The sequence below is a fragment of the Prinia subflava genome, chromosome 7 (assembly GCF_021018805.1).
Source record: "Prinia subflava isolate CZ2003 ecotype Zambia chromosome 7, Cam_Psub_1.2, whole genome shotgun sequence".
Taxonomy (NCBI): Eukaryota; Metazoa; Chordata; class Aves; order Passeriformes; family Cisticolidae; genus Prinia; species Prinia subflava.
The window spans coordinates 22,890,222-22,914,488 of NC_086253.1; the positions used below are offsets into that span (position 1 = coordinate 22,890,222).

Here is a 24,267-nt window from a genome sequence, read left to right on the forward strand (position 1 = left end):
ACCTTAACAAGTAAAAGTGGCAGGGAGGGGGGTAGTGGTCGGAATTGCTCACCTTTAACCGTTTAACCACCTCATCGTTGGTAATTTTGTCCGTAATCTCCTTCACTCCAGGAGGATAGTAGATGATTTTACCGTCGGCAGCAGGTTTTGGTTGGGTAGCAGGGAAGTCCATCCTGGCGCTGCTGGTTATAAACTTTCCTTCTCCACAGTCCTCTACCGGCCTCTATCGGTCAGAAAACAAAAGTTCAGCAGAATAGAAACGACTTTCTAACCCTCTTTTTCCATTCCTCACCCTCAATTCGCTGAAGGCCCCGGCTATCGCCCCGCCGGCCGCGCCCCCCAGCGCTGCCCCCGCCGCATCCCGGCGGGAGCAAGGCCCGGCCCGCCGCCGCTCCCTGCGGCTCGGGCCCCTCCGCTCCCCTCCGGCGCCTCCTTTCATTGCGGGGCTGCTCCAGCCCAACACTGTTAGTTCGCAGCCGACGGCTTTACAATGAAATTTGGGGCCCAATCGAGGGATATCCCGCTGCCGAGGGCCCCTTACCGCCCGGGGGGTGGGCCGGGTACGCCGTTGCCGGCCACAGGGGGTGGTTCAGAGCCGGCACACCGGCCCTGGAGCAGGGAGACGAGGCCTAAACAGTTAGGCCTCAAAACTATCGGGAGGCAGAGAAGCCAACAGGAGAGGGGGAGGGAGGGAGGAAGGGAGGGAGGCGGCGGCGAGCGCAAACAAAACCCCCCCACGACCTCCCCATCCCCTCAGAGCCCTCTGTCCGCCCTCCCGCGCCTCCAGGAACCCCCCCGGGGAGGGGGCCCGGCCACTCGCCACTTTCCATTTGTTCCCGCAACTTCATGTCCCCTCAGCCCTCGCCTCACACCCCCCCCCCCGCCCCGCCGCCCCGCATTCGGCCTGGCCCACAAAGAGCCCCCCGCAGCCCCGGCTCCGCGCACACACCCCCACGGCCGCGGGGAGCAGGGAGCGAGCATGGGGGGAAGCGGGACCCGGAGCCGCCTTTACCTCATGCAGCTCCGGAAGGTGCAGCATTGAGCAGCCTCCGTGCCGGGTGGTGCTCGCCGCTCCGCCGCTACCCCGCCGGCCGCTGCCCTAGGCGCTCCCGCCGCCTCCTGCTCCGCGGCGCGGCAGCTCCTGCTCGGGAGCGCTGGCTGGGGGAGGGGGAGCGGCTCGGTGGCGGCAGCAGCGGCGGCGGCGGCGGCCGGGAGAGGGGGAGGCTCGGGCGGAGCGTGCGCCGCGGGAACCCAGCGCCGCTCTCCGCCCGCCCGGGGAAGCGCAGCCCGGGAGGAGCCACCGCGCCGCCTCCGCCCCTTCCCCTTCCCCTGCCCGCCCGCGGCCGGCGGTGACGCCCCGCCAGAAGCCCCCAGCCCCCGCCCCGGGCAGGAGGGCGAGGCCGCCCAGTAAGTCTGGCAGTAGCGGAGCGCCGCGTAGGGCGGGCAGTGCTGGGCGCGGGCGGCGCAGCACTGCCTCAGCTTGGCGCCTAAACTCCCGGAGCGCCCGGGCCGGGCAGGCTCCTCCGGGACGGGGGCATGGCAGGCGCCGAGCGGCGATGGCCGGCTGCCGGCAGTGTCATGAGCGAGCCTGCGGGTTCCCGGCTGCAGGGCGGGAAGGCGAAAGTTACGATGGCGCTTCCTTACGGCGCCCGCGTCGCTCATGGCTGCACGGGCTCGTCTGGTGGGTCCCTCAGGCAGCTGGGGCCTGGTCAGCGTGACAGAGAAAACAGTGTGCGGAAACGGTGTGTGAGGTGGCACGGAGAGGGAACAGTCCTTCCTCAGGCAGACGAGGGGAAAGAACAGTATCCACACTTTGATTATAAATCTTAAGGAGAAACTTGAATATGCAGACCAAAGGAGCCCATGCCAGCCAAGTCGGGAAATCCTTCCGTGCAAAATGTCTTTGTAATTTAATATTCGTATTTCCAAGGGATGGAGTATGTCTGGAAAGTCAATAGCAAAGTGGGATATATCTGTCTGTTTTGAATCTGCAGTATGTACCATGTCTGAAGTGTAGGTGGCTATGAGATGTTTTATAGATGCCCGTGCTGCTCAGAGAACGTGCGTGACAGCTGAAAGATGACTTTTAACTGATCAAGACTAATTTCGGGTCTTCAGCTGGTCATTTTTGTTATTCAAACCAGCTAAAATTATTCTTTTTCTTAATTTTGCAGATGTCTAATGAATTTCTTTAGAGCAAATTTGAGGTAGGAGGTGAGGACCAGTCTCCGTGGAGGGATGTTTCTCTCCATGGGGGTTGCACAGGTAAGACAAGAGCCTCGCTAGGCACAGCAGGGTGGCTGGCATGGCCTCGCAGTGGCGAAGGAAAGATGCAGGAGGGTGAGGGGTTGGGAAAGGGGTAAGTAAGTAAGATTATGGTGAAGTATGCCAAATTCCAGCTTTACAAGGTGTGGGTGGAAAATGTACAAAGAATGAGAAGCTCTCTGGAACTTCTGGTTCAATAGCATGTGGGTAGGAAATTGCTCTGCTACACTTGGGTTCCTTGTCTCCCTGCAGTGTTGTCCTAGGGGAGTTAAAACCTTGGATGTCCACAGCCTCTATGAAAACAGCTTAAAAGGATAATAGTGAAAGTGACTGAGAGTTACAACAAACACTTGGAGGATCTCAGACACTGATTTTGAAATTAAAAAGGGTGTCATCAGGCATTTAAATCTGGCTGTGAATCCAGACTTAGATGAAATTATTCTCTCCAAGCTTAAGAATCGATGGATTTAGGCATTCACAATAGACAGGTGACCCTAAGGTTGTACTGATTTTATTAAATAAATAAAGCCAATTCAAAGCATGTAATCTTTTTTTCGAATCCAAACTAAAGGGGCCATTTAGATTTGCCTTAGCATTGAAGTACTCAGACTAGGTGTCAGCTTTAATTTGTTGTCAATCAAATAAGATGTACTGTCAGAACTTAGATACACTGAACATATTTGGGTCTTCTGTCCTTAAGTTTGTTACACAAGGTATTTCCTTCTCAAATCAAATTACTAATATAAACCATTTGGTGTAGATTCTTTATTTTTAATACACTTCTATTAGCACAAAAATTAGAAACAAATCCTAGAAGATTATTCTGTAACTAAAAAAAATATATATCAAAAACCTATGTGAGCTAGTTTCAGTTTAAATAGAAAAAACCAGAATACAACTCAGTAAAAACAATGCAAGAAATAAATTTAGAGAGTCCATTGCTAAGGTTTTTTCATGAACCAAACATAAAGCTAGAAAGATGTTAGGCAGACTTCTCTTTGGGCAGAATTGAAGTACTACTGGTTTTGCATTCCAGAAATTTCACCGACGTCTCTGAACTTCTGGATTTTATTATTTGTTTTCAAATATTCTTTAGTTGTTAGTTTAGTTGTTTTACGTATATCATTCGTGTGATCTACAATGTCATAATTTCTTGTTGTAATCCTGTAGTTATGAGATTCTTTTTTTCACAAACTGACACCATCTTTACTTAGAATTGTTGATGCAATGGGTCGTGAAGTAGGACTAAGAGTAATGGTCAAAGGCTATGCTCCCACAATTTGCTTTTAGTCTAAGTTAAGGACAAAGTGCAAAGCTTCTGGTATGCACTTCTAATCACTTCTATTTTTCACCAAAGAATAAGGTAAAGTCTTGCATTTTAAGGAATATGAACATTGAAAGTAGCAAGTAGTTAGACAAAGCAATTCAAAGATTTGACTTGAGAGTGCCAGACAAAGTTTGCTCATTCAATTAAAATTCTGTTTCATCTTACACAAGTTCTTTGTGAATCTCCACACTGAAATACTCTTGGTTGTGGACCAAGACCTCTCTGTCTTCTTGCAGATTTCAGATAAATAGTAAAGTTAGAATAGCACAGAAAGTCTTGAAAGGCATCAGTGGAAGGTTGACTATCAAGGAGTTCACACAAGAGTCCTGCTTTTATGGGTAATAAGTGATTAGTCAACAGTGTGTTAGGCAGATATGTGGTGCTTGAATGAGTCTTGGACAAATCATATCAGCAGAGTGGCTGAGAGGAGTAGGTGCAAATTCTGTAATCGTGGCCTGATTAGGCAATGGTCCTATCTTTTCTAAGAGAAGCAGTGCGATTTGTACTTCTGCACCGTTTGAAATTCTAAAGGGCTAAAACAGCATGTGGTTCTGATCTCACACCCAATTAATGGAGGTCTGAAGGAACACTTAAGTGCCAATTGGCTTGAATATATGCATGGCATTTTCACCATGTAAAAACATAAAAGCTTCAGATAATCTGACCTGTGGTACTCTTTAATCTGAATAGTCCTAAAATCTGCACTCATCAGATACGATTACAGCTGCTAGTGTCTGATTTGTTGCTTTTGCTTGTTTGACCTTCACCCTTCTAATTTCAGCAAGCAGCTGAGATCTGACTTGGACTGTGCTTGTACAGCTGTAGCCAGGTCCACATGATCTCTTGGGTTTTACTGGATGGCTCTGTCTAATATGACTGAGTCCTTTAGTCTTTACACAGATTTTACTCTTTCTATCAGAATTTTGTTACCTTTTCTCACATTATTTGTGTTGGAATGTATTTACTCTGATCTGCTCTTGTTTGTTTTGATTGTACTTTAGACTATAATTGCAAGTGTTATTCATAGACTGAAATAAAGGGTGCTGAACACCTGTGGGGCAGCCTTGTGAGGTGCTTCTTTCTTTGTATTATGATAGGACAGGTTCAAGGAAAGGATCAAGAAAGGAAAAATGTGTTTTTACTGGTAGGGAAAATAATGCAGCACAGGGTTTTCAGAACAAAACACTTTTCAAGTGAAACAGGAGAGTACGGAGTGATTACTTCAAGCACAGAAAATCCTTTAATTCATGATGATTAAATTAAGCTATGCTCACATGTTTCCAGGAACTGCTTAGTGGTTGTCCTCATGTCTTTGTTAATACTGTAAACATGGATAGTAACAATGACTAAGAAGTAAACAGTCACATTAAGACATAACACTGTGTTGTGAACTGCAATGAGTAATATCTGTCACTGCAGTATAACATATCTTTGATAACACCACCTACTTGTTTTAACTGCCTATTTTAATAATTGATGTATTTTATATCTGCTGTAAATTGACATGGGTCAGAGGTGGGTTTCTTCACAATGTGCATTGCTATAATGAAAAAGCTCCAAAAGGTGTTCCGTTCCAGAGGGTTGTCTTGGTTTGAAAGACAGATATCTGCTAGGAAGGGGCAGGACCTCCCTAGAGATGGAGAATTCAAATCCCTTCCCTCCAGATTATTCCAATTAAAAAAATTAAAGGAGCTTTCAGACAGAGGTATGGGAGTAGGAATAACAGTTCTTTACTAGTATATATGACAAAATGACAAACAAACAACAACTACAGCATCAATAATAAACAGAACCAAGAACCTTGAGGGCTTTCTTTTACAAAAGCCCAGAGCAGTTTGATCTCGGCGCCCCTGCAGGACTCCGAGAGGCCGAACTGGAAGGAAGGAAAGTCCCGGGCTGGTGGATGAGATGAGGAGCTCTGTGCTGGCAGCTGGAGCAGCAGGGGTGTCCCGGCAGGGCTGGGCAGTGCAGGGCTACAGAGTAGCAGGGGAACCTCAAAGTTCTGAATAAGCAGCGGCGGTGGGGGGAGAGGCTGGAGAAAGCGAGCTCAGGATTCCCGGGTACACAGCAGATGACGATAGATTTCCCAGGACGAGACAGAGGCAGAGGGCAGCCTGACCGTCCTCCTCGGCGCTGAGAGCAAGAGTGCCTCCCCCTTCCCCAGATCTGTCTTTTTGCCTTTCCCAAAGCTCATCATCTCTCCCCTCTGAGGGACACTCCCAGGGACTCATAAACAATAGGTGTAGCCTCGTGCTGCCATATCCCTCAAGTACTCCTTTTGTTCTGACTAAGTAGTCATCAAGGCTTCTTGGAAACTTATGGGAAAAAAATTCTGTGAGAAGAAAAAAAAACCAAATCTAACCCCCAACAAGGGTATTTACAGTGAAATTACTCTTAGAACAGTCCTGGAAGTGAGCTTTGTCAGAAAACCAGAGACTTGTTTATCTCCCATTTTCTACATTGAAAAGATAAAATCTGTAAGAGGGTGCAGGAGGACTTATGTGTATTATGCTGTAAAGACAATCAGATGGAGATACAAAGTGCTTCTGTGTAAGAGTCCCACAGCTGACTGAGTTTTCATGGAGTAGTACCAGTTCTGAATAAAGGGAAGGACCAAACACTGTTATGGATGACAAACTCTTTTGAAACTGATCCCTAGCCATGATTTGTCTAAATGTTATTTTTACTCTGGTTTTGGTGAGGAGGGCTTTTCCATGTGCTGCCTAAAATGTCTTTATTCTGAATCATGCTTGGAAATAGGGCAGTTTAAATACAATTACATAATAGTTCAGGTAGAAAGGAACTTTAAAGGTCATCTAGTCAGTCCAGCCCGCCTGCAGTAAGCAGGGACATCTCCAACTAGATCAGGTTGCTCCAAGCCCTGTCCCATGTGACCTTGAATGTTTCCACAGATGAGGCATCCATAACCTCTCTGAGTAACCTGTTCCAGTTTAGTACCCTCCTGATAAAAAATATTTTCCTTATATGTAAGGTAAATCTACACTTTCTTGGTTTAAAACCATTACCCCTTGTCTTATCCCAACAGGCTCTGCTAAAAAGTCTGTCACCATCATTCTTGTAAGTCTCCTTTAGGTACTGGAAGGCTGTTACAAGGTCACCCTGGAGTCTTCTTTCAGGCTGAACAATGCCCCCTCTCTCAGCCTTTCCTCATTGGAAAGATGCTGCAGCCCTCTGCTCATCTTCACGGCCTTTCTCTGGACCATTTCCAACAGATCCATGCCCTTCCTGTGCTGGACCCCAGAGCTGATGCAGCCCTGCAGGTGGGGCTCAGCAGAGCAGAGCAGAGGGGCAGAATCCCCTCCCTGGCCCTGCTGCCCACGGGGCTCTGGATGCAGCCCAGGACACGTTTGGCTCTCTGGGCTGTGAGTGCCATGGCTGGGACATGTCCAGCCTCTCACCCACCAGCAGCCCAAATGGTTTTTGCACAGGGCTGCTCTTGATTTGTTAGTTCCCCAGCATATATATGCACATACATACACACACACACATATATACACACACACAATTGCCAAGGACAATTACACTTGCTACTGAACTTTTGTAATGTCTTTGTGCATTCAGAAATGGCAAGGATTCTCATTGTACATAGCATTTACGCCATTGTACAAAAGTGTATTTTTATGAATACGGTTTTAATTTACAAACCACTCTATTGACAGAATAATTGCGCTTCTTTCATTTGCTTGCAAGTGAAATAAAATCAATTTATTGGCACCAGCAGATTGGTGATTTCACAGGAGAATTTTTAGAAGCCTCCATGATCTATTGCTGGTTTTGAACATTAAGAAACTGAAGTTACAGCAGCCTACTGCATGTCATCTATCCACCTCCTATCTAGCTGCTCTCAATTATGATGACTTGTCACCATTCACTCCATAATTACATTCTCAAGGTTAATTCCATTTCTGCTCCTGATGTGTCCAAAGCACATACATTTACACCTATTCATTTCTGACAACCAAGTCTACTTTTCTCCCATAATGTATTTAATATGTGCATTTATCATCTTTTCTGTCCAGAAGATGTCTTTGCTTGCACCATATCACAAAAGCTTCAATTTTCTTTGTTGCAATCAATAATTTCTCGAAAGTCACATTCATAAGTTGCTACAGCAAAAAAATAGGCATTTTACCAGTCAAATCTTTCTAGTTCCATGGTGATTTTTTTTTCCAGGCTTTTATAAGGGAAGCCATGGGTGGATCAACTATTCTTCAAAATTTTCCAGTTTCTATTGGACAGGTTCTGATTAGGTAAATTTGATCCCAAGTAAACTGAATTTATGAACAGTCTCTAGAGCCAGACCACTAATCATGAAGCTAGCTAATACACAATTTTTAATAATTAAGTAAAGTAATTTTATTTATGGTATACTCAAGAATACCCTGTATTTTTCATTAGCTTTTTATTGTCTCTCTAATACTTGGTGTACAGCAGATGTGATTGAGACAGAGTGCTGTGTCATCAGCTAGAGGTCATTTAAAAGAAGTCAATTTAAAACTCAACTTTTCCATTCTGTGAAGTCCTTCTGAGATTTTTTTTTTGTCCCAGCCAGGCTACAAGGAAAATTGTGGTTACCTGTAGTTTTAATAGTAGCTCATGGCTCTTTCTATTCACTTGGTATTTTTTTTCAAGTAACAAGGCAGATTTGGGGAAATTCTGAGTGTTTAGGACTGCTTAGAGGAAATACTACTAGGGGAATTGGAAAAGTTTGGCAGTATACTTAGCCCATGGCAGCTGTTTCCTGGAGGCAAAACAATGAGTCTCTCCCCCTTCCGCATTAAATAAGAACTGTCCTGTGATCTATTAATAAATAAGAACGTGTAGTACTAACAGGTTCTGATTAGGAGGCTCATTTGTGAAAAGTATCGACTGTATTTACGATGCTGCTGTTGCTAATTCTTCCAATGGATATAACATCTGCTGCTTGCAGTAAAGAAAAGAATTATATGAAATTTTACAAATGAATATGAACTTGGAATTTACCATTATGGTCAAGGAAAGATGTTTGATGACTGGACGTGCAGCCTCAGAGTTGTGCTGTAATGACAGGGTCATTGCACATTGATGGACAGGTTGTGTGCTGTACTCAGAGGCTTAAAGAAGGGTTGCATTTGTCAAACACAGGGAAGCATCAAAGTGTGTGGGTATGACTGTATGCACAACAGAATCATTATAGTTTGCCTTTGAACAAAGTCAGGAAATATATTGATCATATAGGTTTATGCAGTAGGGGAGCAACTAATGATGATCCAGTCAATGTGTTCTGTGAAGGGCTCAAGGGGATAATCATTAAAACACTGCACCACTACACATTCTGGAACCTGAGTATGAAACCTGGAATTTCAAACCCTCGTAAAGAACAATTTGCATTTGAATTGACGAAATAAAATTACTTCTTTGGTTTGTGCTGCTCCAGTCATTTCATCCTTACAATTCTACATCAGTTAATGCACTGGATGTTTGCATCCAGGTCGTCAGCCAGCATGACAGTAGTAGCACACTGACAACATAGTGATCCAGCAGCATGGAATATGGAGTATCAGTGGAAGAAAATATTCCTAAATTCAGGATATGTAGCAACAGAGAAGCTAAATAGGGTTATTTGAGCCAGTACCTGCATGAGTGCTTGACAAAGCAGACACTGAACTGGTGTCTGAAGAGAGCACAGAATATCAAATATTGAGTAGACAAAGCCAGAAGTGGCCTAGAAAACGCACGGGCAAATGGAGAAATGGGAAAAGTACAGTCTTGACAAATGCTTAGTAATATAAAAACTGTGTTAACAATATACAGATTTTTAGCCAAAAATTCTTCATGATGCAGTATAAAAAGTCCACGATGGAGGAGTGATCAATGAAGGTGATACTAGTGCCAGCAGAGGGATTACTGCTTGTAAAGTAGACTGGTATGTATCCACTTAAAATTTCACCAACAACTGATACCACTAATTATATTGTATCTGAATTTGGCAAGGCAGCTCATGTGTACGCTGTGTAATATACTATAACTACACTGTATCAAGCACATAAATACTTGCTTTCTTAGGTATATTTCTGTACTGTGCTTTTTTGTCTTCCAGACTGCATACTTATACCTAATCATTTATATTTTCAGGGAGGCACTGCTAAAATTGTAAACTTCCTTTAGCTAAGTCCTTTAATAAGGCAGAAAAAGACTTTTAGCCACCATGTGAACATTTAAGTCACTATGTTAGATGTTGTCAGATTTTGTTTATGAAATGCCATCGACCTGTATTTAATCAGTAAGTTTTAAACCTTCAGGATCTGCTCAGCAGCCACCTCTAATCCAGAAGAAAAGTGGAGTGAACAATATTTTTCATCCATTTTCAGTATCATTCAGCTGCCTGGATGAACTCTGTTAGACATGAATTTTTCGATTTAAATGAAAAAATATGTTGACAGTCTATCAGATTCTGAATATAGTAAGAACAGAATAAAGTTACTTCTAGGGGAGGAAAGCAATAGAATCTTAAATCCCCTAAGGAAGCTCCTTCATATAGCAAGTACAAAATACACAAATGCTGACATAATCTGTGAGCAGAAATAAACCCCAAAGCCTCTATAGTTTCCTGAATTCAAGCAAACTTGCAGTAATATTTTTTCTGTCTTACCAATGCCTTATTTGGGTGTTTGTCTCTCTGTTCCTTTCGTGAAGGATTTGTCCCTTGACCTGCTGCTGGGTGTGGGAAATGGGAACTCAGGAAAAGATATGAATGAACAGGAGAAATGGGATGAGCAAAGATGAACACATGTAATTGAAAATCTGCAGCTGGCTGGGCAGTAGGAGTTTCATGTGAGCAAACAAAATGCAGAGACAGAAGGTTAAATAAATAGCACTGAGTGAATTGTAAGTATCTTTTAAATACCATTATTTGTGATCTGTAAGTACAATTTTGCGAAATTTAAGATGAACTGGAGAAGCCAAATTCTGAGAACAATCTAATTAAATGTTCTGTTATATATCTTAAAAGGAATTACACCTACAGTTCTATTTATTTAATATAAAGCCTCCTTTCCGTTTTCATTTTGGCTTTCTATATTTAGCAGCCACTATAATAATCTCTTTGGAAACTAGCTGAACACGCTTGCAAGAAGATTTTTAAAAACAGAGCATACCATTAAAATTCAAAGTTAAAAAGAAGATTGTTGTGGATTTCTTTTGTCCCCTGTTTACATACAAAGAGGGGTTTCAGGTCAGCTGGAGAGCTACATCAAGATATGTTGGGAGCTTTTATTCTGTGTGTGTACATCCTGCTTGTTGTTTTGGTGCTGCATAGTTGGTCTTCTTGCTGAGACCTGGGAAGAACATATGTGTGATAGTGGCTGCAGTCACACTAAAGTAGTGAACCTGACAGTGTACGGTTTTGAAAAAATAAATGAAACAAACTTAAATTATGGAAATGTTTGTTTTCTATTTCATCCCATTAATGGGTGTAAACATAATTTAGATACTGATTTACTTGTATGTGCCTTTTATAATTGCTGAATTTGAAAAGTATATGTATAACCAGAAACAACTATGAAAGTCCAAAAATGTGTATTTAAGAGTCATCAAAGTCACAAGCTACATAATGCTGCTGAGGAAAATAATTACCAACATGTGTATGGATGTTGTGGTTTAACCCCAGGCAGCAACCAAGTCCCTCAACCCCTCAATCATTCTCTCACGGTGGAATGGGAAAGAGAATTGGGCAAAAGTGAGAAAACGCAGGTTAAGATAAAGACAGTTTACTAAGTAAAGCAAAAGCCTCACACACAAGCAAAGAAAACCAAGGAATCCATTTACCACTTCCCACGGACAGGCAGGTGTTCAGCCATCCCCAGGAAATCAAGGCTTCATCGCGTGTATTTGAGAAGTACAAACTCCATCACTCAAAATGTCCCCCATGTTCTTATTCTTCCCCCAGCTTTAAATACTGACGATGACACTGCACAGTCTGGAAAATCCCTTTGATCACTGTGGGTCCAGCTGTGTCCCTTCCCAACACCTTGTGCACCTCCAGCCTCCTCGCAGAGGATGTCTTGACACTGTGCAAGGGCTGCTCAGCAATAACAAAAACATCTCTGTTGTATTATCAACCCTGCTTTAGCACAAATCCAAAATACTGCCTCATAGCAGCCACTATAAAGAAAATTAACTCTACCCCACCCAAACCCAATATAATGGATGAGGAGGAAATTAGCAATTTGAATATGTAACCTTCTCCTTTTCTACTCTTCTACTGTGTAGTATATTTAGTTTATTTTTTGTACATGGAAAATAGGCAAATTTATAATAAAAACTGAGACAAAGATAAAATTCTTATTTAAGTTTTAAGGTACACATTTTTGTCTCCTAATCATCACCACTGTACAGAAGAAGAAATACCAACACAGAAATTGAAGAACTACACAGAAAATACGAACCACTCCCATTTCAATGTTCTTTAAAGTTACTGTGTTCGTTCTCCCAGATTTTGAGGAGTGTAATCAGAGGAATAAAGTGATTGAAAGAGTTCAATTTGATCATTTATTTTAAATATGTTTTCTTGATGGTTGTATCAGCTGTTTTTGTTTGGGGTTTGTTTGTTTGTCTGGGTTTTTAATAAGTTGTCTATTACAGATGGGCCCAGATCCAAATGACACCACCTCTGCTCCATCCTGAATTGTGTGTATCAGGTTGCAGATACCAATCTGAATGTCATGAGCTAGAGCAGGGTGGAGTGGAGCTTGTCTTAACATATGATTCCCTCATTCTTTGAACTTGGAATTGTCACGAATTTGACAGGTACAAGCTAACTAATTTTTGCCTAGTCCTTAAATAAATTGGAAGCTGTAGACTGTCCTGTTAGAAGCAGTGACTGTCCTTTTATGTTGCTTAGCTGCCTGTGGCTTTCTAAATTTGAGTTTCTTTTGTTGCTGGTGTTATTCACTGGGAAAGAATGTGGCCCCATTTCCAGTGAGAGAGAGTAGGAAATGTTAAAAAATAGAAGTGATAGGTGGATTTTAAAGGGACTAAAAAAACCCCCAAAGAGGTCAGAATTTACAGGAAAGCAAAAAAAGGCCTTTCCCATTCAGCAACAACCAAATAGCTATCTGTTCATTTCCTATCTAAATAATTAGATTCTATCACGTGAGAGTTACAAAGAAACAAAGATTTTTCTTTAAAAATGGTAGTCTACACAGCTGTTTTTAAATGCACATCACTCGCTGCTCCCTTCCCCCGTCTCATTGGCTTCTTGTTTCAGCGTAATACATCTGGCATACAAGTTATTCAAGTTCAGAAACTAGTTACTGAAATCTAATTAATAAATCAGTGCTAGTGGGTTTAGGCCATAACAAGTTCCCTAATTTATTTTTACAAGCAGTTGGAGTAATCCACAGATGTTTGTCACAGATGTCAAGATCCAGGACTGCTGTAACTAGCAGCTTTTGTGTAACAAATGGCAGGTGAGGAAAACTGACACTAAGCAGGATACCTGCAAGATATTTATATATTGTAGAATTTTTAAGCCTTTGAGTTGTGGTATCAAAGGGTTTTGTAAAATATTCATGTCTTGATAGGACATGTATTGTACATATCTGTACTTGAGAATAAGGCCTCTAAGAAACTACTTTGGGAAAGAAATAAAATAGATTTTTGTATTGTTTTAATCTTATATTAATTGAAAGTCTCCATGAGGAAAACAGTTTTGTAAATCACTTCTGATTGGCAAGCAACTTCTGGTAAATGAATTGCATGGGCAATGGAGTACAGTCTGTCTTGACAGGTAAAAGCATTTTTTCATTAGAGTAACATTAATAAATGATTGAAATTTACCCAAGATTCAGGCTTGTACTTAATATTAGATCTACTTGGAAATTCCATCCTGCAACAAGATCCAGTATTTTAACATTTGATATTTCTGAATCAGAGCAAACAAGATATCTCAAAATTTCCAGTAGAATGAAAATATTGGTTTTTATTTAGAATCACTGAAGAGTTTTAATGATCTTTTCCCCAGAATTTAGTGAGGTGAAATGGACTGATAACTTAATATCACAAAACCCATAAAATACAAAAATATATAAACTAAATTTTACTTATAGTATTAAATTGTTGAAAGAAAATAATAACTGATAGCTTTTTTCCCCCTTTTCTTTCAAACTGGCATTGGTAAATGGTTTGTTTCCAAGTGTTTATTTCTGCATCTCAGTATGATGTGGCCACAACTTGGGAATTAATATATTTGAGGAAATGCATCTCTTTTGCTCTAAGGAAGGCATTTACTTTAGGAGATATAGAGTATCTTAAAGGGATAAAATCCTAATCCGAGCAAAGTAGTTTGTAGTTATTACATGCTATCTTGATGAAGGTAAACCCGTAGGAGCATAAGATTATTTTAATAATCTAATACATATCATGAGATATTGTTCTAACTAAATGGAACAAACTTTTTTTCCTTTCTGCCTCTGCCCTGATTTTTCCTTAATGAAGACAAAGTCCAAGATGGAATTGTTTGGATTCAATTGCTATCACTTATGCTAGGGATTTGGCTCTTAGCAGGATATCCCAGGAGAAGCTCAGCTGCCCAGGAACATAAAATGCTGAAGTGTCACTGTAAATTCTTGAATTATGTCAGTTCTGTCTTAATGCTGAATATTTTATCCCAGTTCAAAATCAGTGACATTTCTTCTGAAACTGCCTGTCCTCTTAACAGCTGCCTGAAGGCAGATACCTGCAGATTGGAAACCTGGAGATTTTCTGTCGTGGGGCAGTTTTGTTCTTACCACTCTGGCTTTATGAATGAATGGGGGCCATTAATGATACTGTTCCATGGAAATGTCTTCTATCTTCATCAGCAGACATCAGATTTTTGTAAAAAACAGTAAGTAAACTTTCACATCCTGGTCAAATTCCAGTTTAGATAACAGCACCCTGCTGACAAAGATCCTACAATTTCAGATGGATAGTAACTGCCTATTTAACCTACTCTGTGTTATTGCATGGCATAGTCAAACAGCTGTTGCATTTTGTTTGATGTAGATGTATTAAGAGAATCCCCTATGGTTTTGTTGTTTTGGTTTTTTGAACAAAACATTTTGGGAATGGTAGGAATTGCAGAAGTGTCAACCATTATTCATTTTTCTTCCTGTTAAGTCTAATTCCTACAGTGATCTACTTGAAATCTGTTTTTTTAAAAAAAATACAGAAATACAATTTCACTGCTTACCTTGTTCTTAGGCCACTTAAACATGTGGATCTTTAAGATATCTGATATTAAATTTACCACAGGATAGGATCAGTGCAGTTTTTAACAATAAAGAAAGTGATATTAAACAGATAAAAACATGACAGTTACAATGAAAGTCAGCTTACTGCTTTTTATCATATTCCAAGGTGGCATATTAAGGATTGTTTGTTCTCCATTTCTGCAGTTTAAACAGATAAGGGTGGATTTTTGGTATCTATTGAATTTGACATATCAGATTGATAAAAACAGCAGAGGAATACAAGAATCAGATTCACCACAAATTAATTCTGAAGTGTGAGCTTATCCCAAATTCAGAAGTCCTTGTAGCAGTGAGGATTCTGTCAGGTATATAAGCATGACCTCATTCTTTGCCTGCAGAGAAAATACAATTAAGTATAATTCCTCAGTTCTTGGATAATAGCATTTATTGCCATTATCTCTCTGCACCTCCTTTCCTAAAACACAAGCATCTTTATAGTTCATATATCTGGAGATGTTTAGCATAGCAGGTATAATGAGCAGATTTTATTTCTGTTCTGCAATATTGCTGGAGTACCTCATTAAGGTACAGGTACTTTAAATGAAGACTAGTAATATGCTGCTTCAGAATGCATTTAAACAACAGTTCGAAAATTTGCTACTATTAACCTTCAGTTGTAACATTATAAATTCCTTTGATAGCTTACTGACGGATAGGTGAACCAAAGTACTGATTTGTTAAGTGACTTTTTTAGTATTCATTAGTGGTAATGCTGGAATAGGTGTGACCCATTCACATAAAAATGCAATCCTATTTATATCAGCAGAATTATTGCTATTGTCTTCAGTGAGGCAAAAAGTGCCTCAATAATCTAGATTTCTAATGCTTCTAAATACTTTTTTCCAGTTTAAAATAAAGCTGAAATAGAAACCTGTGTAGAGGGAATTAAGGCATTTTTTTAAAATAGATATAGTAAATCTGCACTATTTGGAATTAAAAACTGAATGTGTGAAATTACTGCAGTGATACGAACCTGTTTCTTCAATTAACTACGCAATCGATTGTTATTTGGAACAGAAGATCAATATCCTGTGAGTATACAAGCCAGATATGGAGTTTCTTAATGGAGATAAAACACCAATATTCACTGTGCATGTGACTTAAATCTAGAGATAGGTAGAGGAGAAGAGACAGTTGTTACTGTGTATGTGTTACTGTGTACTGTGTATGTAAATTACTCTGCGCATATTTCTTTTTATAAAACTTCTTCCTCTTTTATTTTCTTAAGGAATTAAATTTCTGCTTCAGGAATCACATTCTGGCAGAAGGGAAAAGTTATCTTTTGTACAAACACAGTCTAAGATCATGGACAAAGTAATATTAACAGGAGACAGAGACATTCCAAGAAGCCAAGTTTAACCTCTTAAATCAGCATTAAGGGAAATCAGTTAAAAAAACTAGGGAGGGATAGCGAACACTGTTTAGTCTCTGCAATGTTAAACGAAACCTAAGGCTGGCAATGGAATGTGGAAGGTTTCTTAGGAAGAGGGTTACAGCATGGAGGGACTGGATCAACTTTTATGAAAATGGTTTTTGCAGGAACTAGATGAGGGCTATTTTCATCTCTTTCTTTCTGAAGGAAAAACCTATGATAGTTTGGGGGGTTGATTACATATATTAATGGTGCAAAAGTTCTGAATAATGATAAAAACTCTACCGTCAGCTCCTGGAAAGACAACTTATTTCAGATTTACTGCAGCAGGCATTAATTTTTAATGCACAGTTATTCCTCAGGCCTTTTCCTACAGTATTTATTATCGTATATTCAACATGTAAGTAATAACAAGTCTTTAAAACTGGCAAAGTTAAACATGTCTTTCTTGCCTCACCAGTACACTCTTACAGCCAAAGGTTTGGCTAGAAATTGTTCTTGAAAATCAAAACCTATTTTTTTTAAAATGTAAAGATATTTTGAATGTAGAAGAAAGGAAATCACAATTTTCTGAGTAGACTTAGGCTATATATAATCAAAAACATTATATGGGACTGACATTTCCATTGGGTCCATGCTGGTAATAATACTACTTTAATGTGATTTATAACAAAAGCAAAAATATACTAAAGTATTTTTGTTTTAAGAAGGCAGCACTGAGGAAACTAAAATGGAAAATCTGTTGTTAAAGTGTTCAGTGAAGACCAGACTAAACACTTTAGCCAAACAGCACAGATTACATGCTGTATGTTCAAGCTACTCCAAGTAAAAACAAGCCAAGTGTAGACATAAGGAGAGGCAAAGGAATGGAAAAAAAAAACCCAACCCAAACCGACAGCATATATAATAGGTGATTATGGTGCTGTTTGAAAAAGTTGCGTGAAAATTAAAAAAGAGAAGGACAGAAATACTTGAAAGAGCCTCTATTGCAGTGATTATAATTTTCTAATCAAAAATCCCTCCTATTTAAATCAAATCCCTGCTATTTACAGTGTTAACTGTGGTAGCTAGAAATCTGCCAGTGCCCAAATTAGTCTGGTATTTTCATGGTGTCACATACTATAATATGTACAACTGGCAAAGAACAACATAGTTTCATGCATTAAGTGCCAGCAGCAACACCCCTCTAGCAGTGCAGTTTAATGGAGGCTATCAGACTAGAGCATACTGGAAACCTCTCTCTTTTTTGGCAACCTTAAAAATATAAGGACACAGTCATTACACTGGAATTTACATGACCTATTTTTCCAAACGTATGATTAACACATTACCAGCATCACATCCTTAAAGAGAAACGATTTTGTTTCTGATACTTGTCCAGACACTGAACACATGAAGTAAGGAAACGTGAAGTTCCTGGTACATGCATGAAATTGTCACGTGACACCACACGCATGCACAAATTCACATCAAGGCAAATTTTCCTCCAGATTTTTTGACGGGTACAATGGCAGTGTATTGAATAGTTATTTATTTTGCTTTTGTGAGTCATGGCAAGAGACAGCTTTTTGAGGTTTACAAGCACATCCTCTGGATGACTATGTATAGGCTTTATGTATTGTATTAGAAGTGTAAATGTTTGTCCTTGTTTATGTAAATATTGCACACTATATAGCTACAAGATAAGTACTGAAATGGCAAAGTCACAGACAAACTAGCAATGCCTAAATCAATTTATTTCCTAAAACATTATATGTTTTGAATACAAATTTGAAATTTTCTTACATTACTTTTATTGAGAAATCCTACATAAAAAACATAATTTGCCTTTCTGTTGCTGTGCTACCAAAGTGCTAGCCAGCACTTTGGAATTGTGATCTCTACGAGCTCTAGGCAAATTACCCCAAGGAGCCTTCTGCAGTTTTCACAGGACAACTATGTTGAGCTACCCATGCATACATAGTTCACCCTAAAACAGAACATTATTTTTGCACTTGCTTATTCATTATTTGCATTAAAATAGAAGTTACATCTATGATGGAAACAGTTGGGTCCTGGTGGCAGGAGGCTCTCCAGCAGGCCGTTAAGGAACCAGAAGTGGGAGTAACTATGACTGAGACGCAAAGTTGGCTATGACTTCTTGGTCTTTCTTGTGAAGCATCTAAGATTAAGTGCTAAATAAGCAGGCTTTAGTAGTCCTCTGAAGGCCACATCTTCCATGTTTCCCTTTTTGAAGGAAAATCCAGAACAAATGAGGCTCAGGGATGCCACTTCCTTTGAATGGGATGAATCACACCCTGAGGGATCTGCCGGTTGGGAGACAATCTTACTCCCCTTGTGGAGGACCAGGCATAAGCACAAGCATGTTTTGTCTCCAACATTCTGACTGCTGTGACAGGAAAGCTGTGACTGTAAAAGAGGGTCCCGTGGAGGTGGGGCAGTGCTGTACAGAGCCAACTTTCTTTTCTTGAGAAAATTAAATGTGCCTTGAAACTCATGTTCTGTGTGCCTGCATCAAGACAGGAGTTAAGTCCCCCACCACAGGGCCCCTCACTACAAGGTGCTCCAAGATCCCCAGAGACCTTTTTTCTTGGAGGCTTATTGCATGCATGAATGAAACAGTGCAAAAATCTGTTTTACATAACACATGTGCACCAGATAAGCTATAAAAGAAAGTGGATTGGTCTGTCTCTCCCTCCTCTCTTACCCCACATCCAGACCTCTAGGGAACCTGAAATGTTGTTAGGATTGGGAGCATATTAAAATGTGAATTTGTTAGCCAACACTTCTGAGACCTGAAGTTTGTTGTGGGAGTTTGGAGCTTGTTAGTTTGTTGTAACAGTTAAGGGCTTCTTAGTCAACACTTTTGAGACTAAACAGTGGGCTATTTGCTGGAGCTAAGATGATGATACAATAAGACGTAATAGTTCCCTGACACATGGGTTGGTGTATTTGTTCATTTGGTGTGATGACATGTTATAAAGGACATCGAGCATCCCATCAGGATGCATTCCCATCAGGAGGGAAAATGCTTCGTCTTTCACTGGAGTGTCCTGTTTCTGTTCCCTAGGAGGATCACAGCAGGACACCTCCAGCAAATGTGCTCCTGAGGCTTTGTGCCCTGATGGGAAATGGCCGCATGCAGATGGAAGGGAGGTATCTCAAGCCTATGGGGCACAGCAATCCATCTCCTGAGAACTGGGTGTACAAGCATGAAGTAGTGGAGACCCTGCCTATCACCTTGCTGGGACGGGCAGGGAGACAGAGCTGACAAGGATGCCTATGGCACTGTAATGAAATCATATTCTCAGGCATCAGCGATGTAATTCCTATGTAATTTTCCAACTACATTTTAAAGTCCATTTGGTGACCGTGAAATTTCTCAGACCAATGAACTTCTATAAAAACTACAGGAAAGTTCTCCCAGTAAAATCTTCTCATCTTGAGTGTTGTTTGGCTTTTTTGTTTCTTTGTTTGGGTTTTTGTTAAAATAATTTTAAGGGCTCTGCCCCTAAAACCCTTTTGCACCTTGTGTATCAACTACATGTTGATAAATTCAAAACTCTTGTTCACTTAGTTCCTTTCATGGTGACTTCACCATGTTCTAATTTAGGGCTACTTATCATCTCAGTCCATCAAGAGCATATCTGTTTTCTTTCATCTTTCCATAACCTTCCACTGTCCATCTTCATCAAGTGTCCATTGCGTGTTGTAGATAAGGAAGCCCTCTCCTCCTAATCAGCTGCTTCTCTATTCTGTTGCAGCGCGTAACTTCCACAGCAATCACTGATGTCAGATCCCACAGACACTCCTCAGCTTCCTTAAAAACTCTCCGCCGTTTACATGCCATTTACCCTTCAGTATGAGCCTGCAGACCCACGGCATCATTCCAGACTGTGGGAGCTATCTCTCCTCAACTTTAAAAATTAGTAAAACTGGGCAGCAGCAGCAGGAACTAAACACTCATGCTTTCTGTTACAAGTGTGAAACCTGCCACTACGCGGTTAAGAGATGTCACCGTGCTAGCTGTCGGCGATCCCGCACCGTTCCCGACCTCACCCCCGCACCGCACCCAGCCGCGCCGCTTCCACCGCGCAGTCTGCCCTCCGTCCCACGCCCATTTCCCAGCCTGCTTGCAGGGTGGAGCTGCCCTCAGCCCTCAGCCGGCCGGGCGGGACCGCGGGCCCGGGCGGGCAGGGGAAGGGGCGGGGCGGTGCCTCCTCCCGGGCTGCGCTTCCCCGGGCGGCCGGGGAGCGGCGCTGTGTCCCCGCGGCGCACGCCCCGCCCGAGCCTCCCCTTCCCGCGGCCGCAGCCCCGCGCCCGCCGCCGGCGGCAGCGAGCGAGCTGAGCTGCGCCGAGCGAGGTAACGGCCGGCGGGGTCTGGCGGCGGGGCCGGGGAGGAGCTCCGCCCTCCCCCCGCTCCCGATAGGGCGCGGAGCTGTTCGCCGCGGTCTCCCGGGGGCGGGAAGCGGGCGGCCCCCGCGACGCGTCCGTATGGCGGCGGGCCCGGGGGGCCCGTCCCCGGCGTCACTGCAGAGGAGTTGCCCGCGGGTGGGAGGGCAGGCGGCGGGGGGGCGGTGCAGCTTGACCGCCTGCCCTCGGCCGGGCCCTGGGCGCGGGTCGTCGCTGGCGAGAAGCGGCCGGGGCAGTGTGGTCGCGGCCGGGCCCCTCCGCCGCCGGGCCGGGGCCGCCGCTCGGGCCTGCTCTCCCCGGGGCCTTGCTGTGGTGAGCGCCGCGGCGCCTCCTCGCCCGTCACCGAATGGCCCGGCCTTCTGCAGAAATCCCGGCTCCTGCCCTGCCAGTAGCTGTAGCCGCTGAAGGAAGGCTCGGGGCCAGCGAGTCGGTGGAAAGGCTTGGGCCGCCTGCCCCGCAGCAAAGCAGGGCTCGTGAACTTCATCTCGCGAAGAATAGCAGCCGCGAGATAAATTCACCCCGTTCAAAATGAAATCAAAAGGTTCTGAGTACTCGCAGGGCTTGTTCGTTCTTAACAGTCAAGAACCGCTGAAATGTGTTTATCGTGAGGGTGTTTGTGACTTCTGTAGCATAGTATCCCTCCGTGCTTTGGACGGCATTTGCAGTTTTGCTGATCAAGTACCATAACGTCACTGAGGCTTTAGGGGAGCCTGGCTTGAAAAGCAAGGAAAAAAGTACATATTTACCTGTGCTTTTCTTAACTCCTGTACTGAAAGACTAAAGGCAGTGTGACTGTTAAAAGACACTTAAATCCTATTTTATGCAATGCCTTGACAAAGTTTAGTCTGCTCCTTAGTCTTGCAGGAGAACCTTATAGTGAAAAGTTGAGAACAACTCCTATAGCACTTAAGCAGAAGAATTCCAAAAGGAGTAAAAGTTTCAGATAACCCGTCTCCAGTTGTGATTTGAGAGCCAAAGGCTGAAATATAAACGGAGGAAATTACAGAAAGGCAGAAAAACTTAAGTATGGTACACGTTTGTAAGGCTGAAAGTTTTAAGCCTCATTCTTCCTGGCACAGTCACCCTTGACTAAGCCGGGGCTTGCTTGTGTCACATGGCTGCAGCACGTGTTTGCAGTTCAGGTTCCTACAGACTCTGTGAAGAGCTGATGAGGGTAATTTAACAGCATGAAAGCACATCTAAAAATCCTGTATTTTATTTTTCAATACTTTTTTCTTCTTACCGTCTCTTGGTTTTTTGTTTTGTTTTAGCTACAGAGTTGCCCTCTATTTCTTGTTGCCTTGTTACACTTAAAAAACACTCAACAACTCTTTCTCTGTTGCATTAACTTTAATGCATTTCATCTGGGGAAGCCACTGATCCAGAGGGAATATAAAAGTGTTACATTCGGGGCTTTGAGGGATTTTAGGTCTTAGGTGTTGTGCAGTCTCGTCTTTCACTCTTGCCTGTGTACTGACCTGTAATCCATGGTAGGTGGCTGACACAGTCAAATTATTATTTCGGGAATGTTTATAGAGCGAAATTCGCATGCAGAAGAACTGCATTAAAATAATAATCCTTGTATTTTAGGAAGTTGCTGCCTTACTTTTTTCTCACAGAGCCTCTGCTGCAATAAAAATGTCAGTAGGGCATTAATTAGCTGTCAGCTATACTGCCTGTCAGGACTGAGTAAGGCTGAGTTTTGAATAGTCTCTGGAAGCGTGGTGCGGGCAAGTTGCAGCTCCAGGACTGCTGGAGTTCTCTTTCCAGATACCTCTCTGTGATTTGTAGCGTGGAGATGGAATAAAGTCTTAAGCAGTAGTATTAATGTCAGGTGTGGAATTGCAGAAGCACCAATATTACCACAGGTTTCATCTTTGTTTCAGCCTGCAGCATCGCTTTGGAGGCTGAGCATAGGTCATAGTGACACAGCTGTGCTGTGTGGAGTCTGTACTGGGGACAGCACAGATAGCCCAAGAGCTCTGCACCTTGGAAGGTCTCCCCTCAAAGCCAAATTTGCCATGGGAAACCCTTTCTTAAGCATACATTAGAGGGCTGTGAGCTGTATGGGAGAAGGGGGAGGGAGCTATAAAAGGATCAAGTATCTCTAAGCTCCCCTAGAGGTGGAAAGACATTTTGCAGATACTCTTACTGTTTTCTGAAAAAAACCCCACAAACTGAAAACAACAACAAAAAAACCCCAAGCAACAACCTTCTCCACCTAAACAAGGAGAACAGCTGTTGTTTATTTTTTTTCTAGTTTGTCATGCTGCATAACTGCACTTTTTATAATACTAAGGCCACTTGCATTTTTTTTGTCAAAATCCAGGCTTTGTCCTTCAGCACACAGCAAAAGGAAGGTGACTACAAAAGTAGTTTCTTTCAAGCAGACCTGGTGGTGAAGAACACACTGGTGGCTTTCCTCCTCCCACATTACTGCTTTGATCATGTACATCCGGCAGATTTGCCTGTCCCTTTCTGGGAGCTCTGTGGAAGGGCTTTAGCAAGAGCAGCTTTGTGGCTTGAAAGGAAATTGCACAATATGGAGTTTGACAGCTTCTGTCACCTGTCAAACACGAGGTGACTGCCACTGCAGGTCGACTTCTCCTCATGACATGGCATGTGCAGAAGAGCTTTTGAGCCCTTCCTAGCCAACAGGGCTCTGGTCTTCCTGCAGGTTTGCTTCATAAGCATCTGCTTCAGATGAGTTTGTGCTAGTTTTGTACTCATGAACTGTGTGTGTAGTTGGATGAAGTTTTTGGTTTGTACTCAAAGGAATACTTATTTTTTGCGGCACCTTCAAAAAAATCTATCTGACCTGGGCCAGACTGAAAAATCACAAACGTAGAAAAAAAATCCTAGCAGAACAGATTGCATAAAGCAAGTGTATGCAAGTTAGTTAGGAATGAGATCTATTTGTCAGTGTCTTGGACTTTGACAGAAGTTGATATGAAAAAGGAGGACCTCTGTTGAAACTGTTGAACAAGACCTTGGAACAGCCAGTGGGAATAACACAAAGTGGAAGAAGGAAAGAGTAGAAAAGATCCTTGAAGTGTTTCCAGAAGCACTGTCTTTGGCTGGGTATAGATTTTCACATTCAGTAATGAAGTGGGCTGTTCCCTTGCTGACTGGTGGCAGAAGTGGAAGAATGCAAAAGGCTCACAAACCATCTCCTTTGCTACTCCTACGCTTACTGGGAAAAATCTCCTGGAAGGCATTTCCTGATTTTTTTTTTCTTTTCTTTTTTTTTACTTTCTAGTTTTTAGAAGGGGGGCCAAAATGTTGTCCAAAAAAGAAAAACTTCTTATTTTATAAATGCTAGAAAGTAAAATGAATTGTTGTCAGCTTGATTTCATTGGTTGCTTTTCTTCTTGTGCTTGTATTTAAATACTTGTTTTCTGCCCTTCAGGAAACCTCAAAATGCAAATGAACAAATGTGGAAATAACCTTTTTTGAAAGGTTGTTCTGTAAAATCATTGAATGGCTTTTCAGCTTTTCCTGGTATGGTTTTTCTGAAGCCACTTCGTTGAGGTAAATAACTTTCTATGTCTGCAGTGTCCTTTATTTTGTAAATTTGGATTCTCATTCTCAAGTTC

The 24,267-nt window shown here is 42.3% G+C and overlaps 2 protein-coding genes and 1 long non-coding RNA gene across 8 annotated transcripts in view; 2 read left to right on the forward strand and 1 right to left on the reverse strand.

The window, feature by feature from the left end:
- PDS5A (PDS5 cohesin associated factor A) overlaps positions 1–1,187 on the reverse strand; it is a 76,483-nt gene extending 75,296 nt beyond the window's left edge. For both annotated transcript variants that reach the window (XM_063401807.1, XM_063401809.1), the window contains exons 1-2: positions 1,013–1,187; positions 53–223 (exon numbers count right to left, since the gene is read on the reverse strand). In XM_063401807.1, the coding sequence (XP_063257877.1) occupies positions 53–223; positions 1,013–1,039 (198 nt within the window). In that variant the 5' untranslated portion in view covers positions 1,040–1,187. The remainder of the gene's footprint in view (positions 1–52; positions 224–1,012) is intronic.
- Positions 1,188–1,326: 139 nt separating this feature from the next.
- LOC134552811 (uncharacterized) lies at positions 1,327–19,763 on the forward strand. 3 transcript variants are annotated; one of them, XR_010080950.1, is made up of 7 exons: positions 1,327–1,407; positions 2,175–2,265; positions 9,407–9,518; positions 10,289–10,480; positions 12,236–12,400; positions 14,313–14,480; positions 19,329–19,763. It is a non-coding gene; the product is annotated as an uncharacterized LOC134552811 (long non-coding RNA). The 3 variants fall into 3 exon arrangements; XR_010080951.1 differs by having other exon boundaries at positions 9,437–9,518; XR_010080949.1 differs by lacking the exons at positions 1,327–1,407; positions 2,175–2,265 and having other exon boundaries at positions 5,467–9,518; positions 19,329–19,758.
- A 732-nt stretch (positions 19,764–20,495) lies between these two features.
- N4BP2 (NEDD4 binding protein 2) overlaps positions 20,496–24,267 on the forward strand; it is a 36,188-nt gene continuing 32,416 nt past the window's right edge. For 2 of the 3 annotated variants that reach the window (XM_063401811.1, XM_063401810.1), the window contains exons 1-2: positions 20,496–20,621; positions 24,081–24,202. The gene's annotated coding sequence lies outside the window, so the exon portion shown is untranslated. The remainder of the gene's footprint in view (positions 20,622–24,080; positions 24,203–24,267) is intronic. The other variant, XM_063401812.1, reaches the window with a different exon arrangement.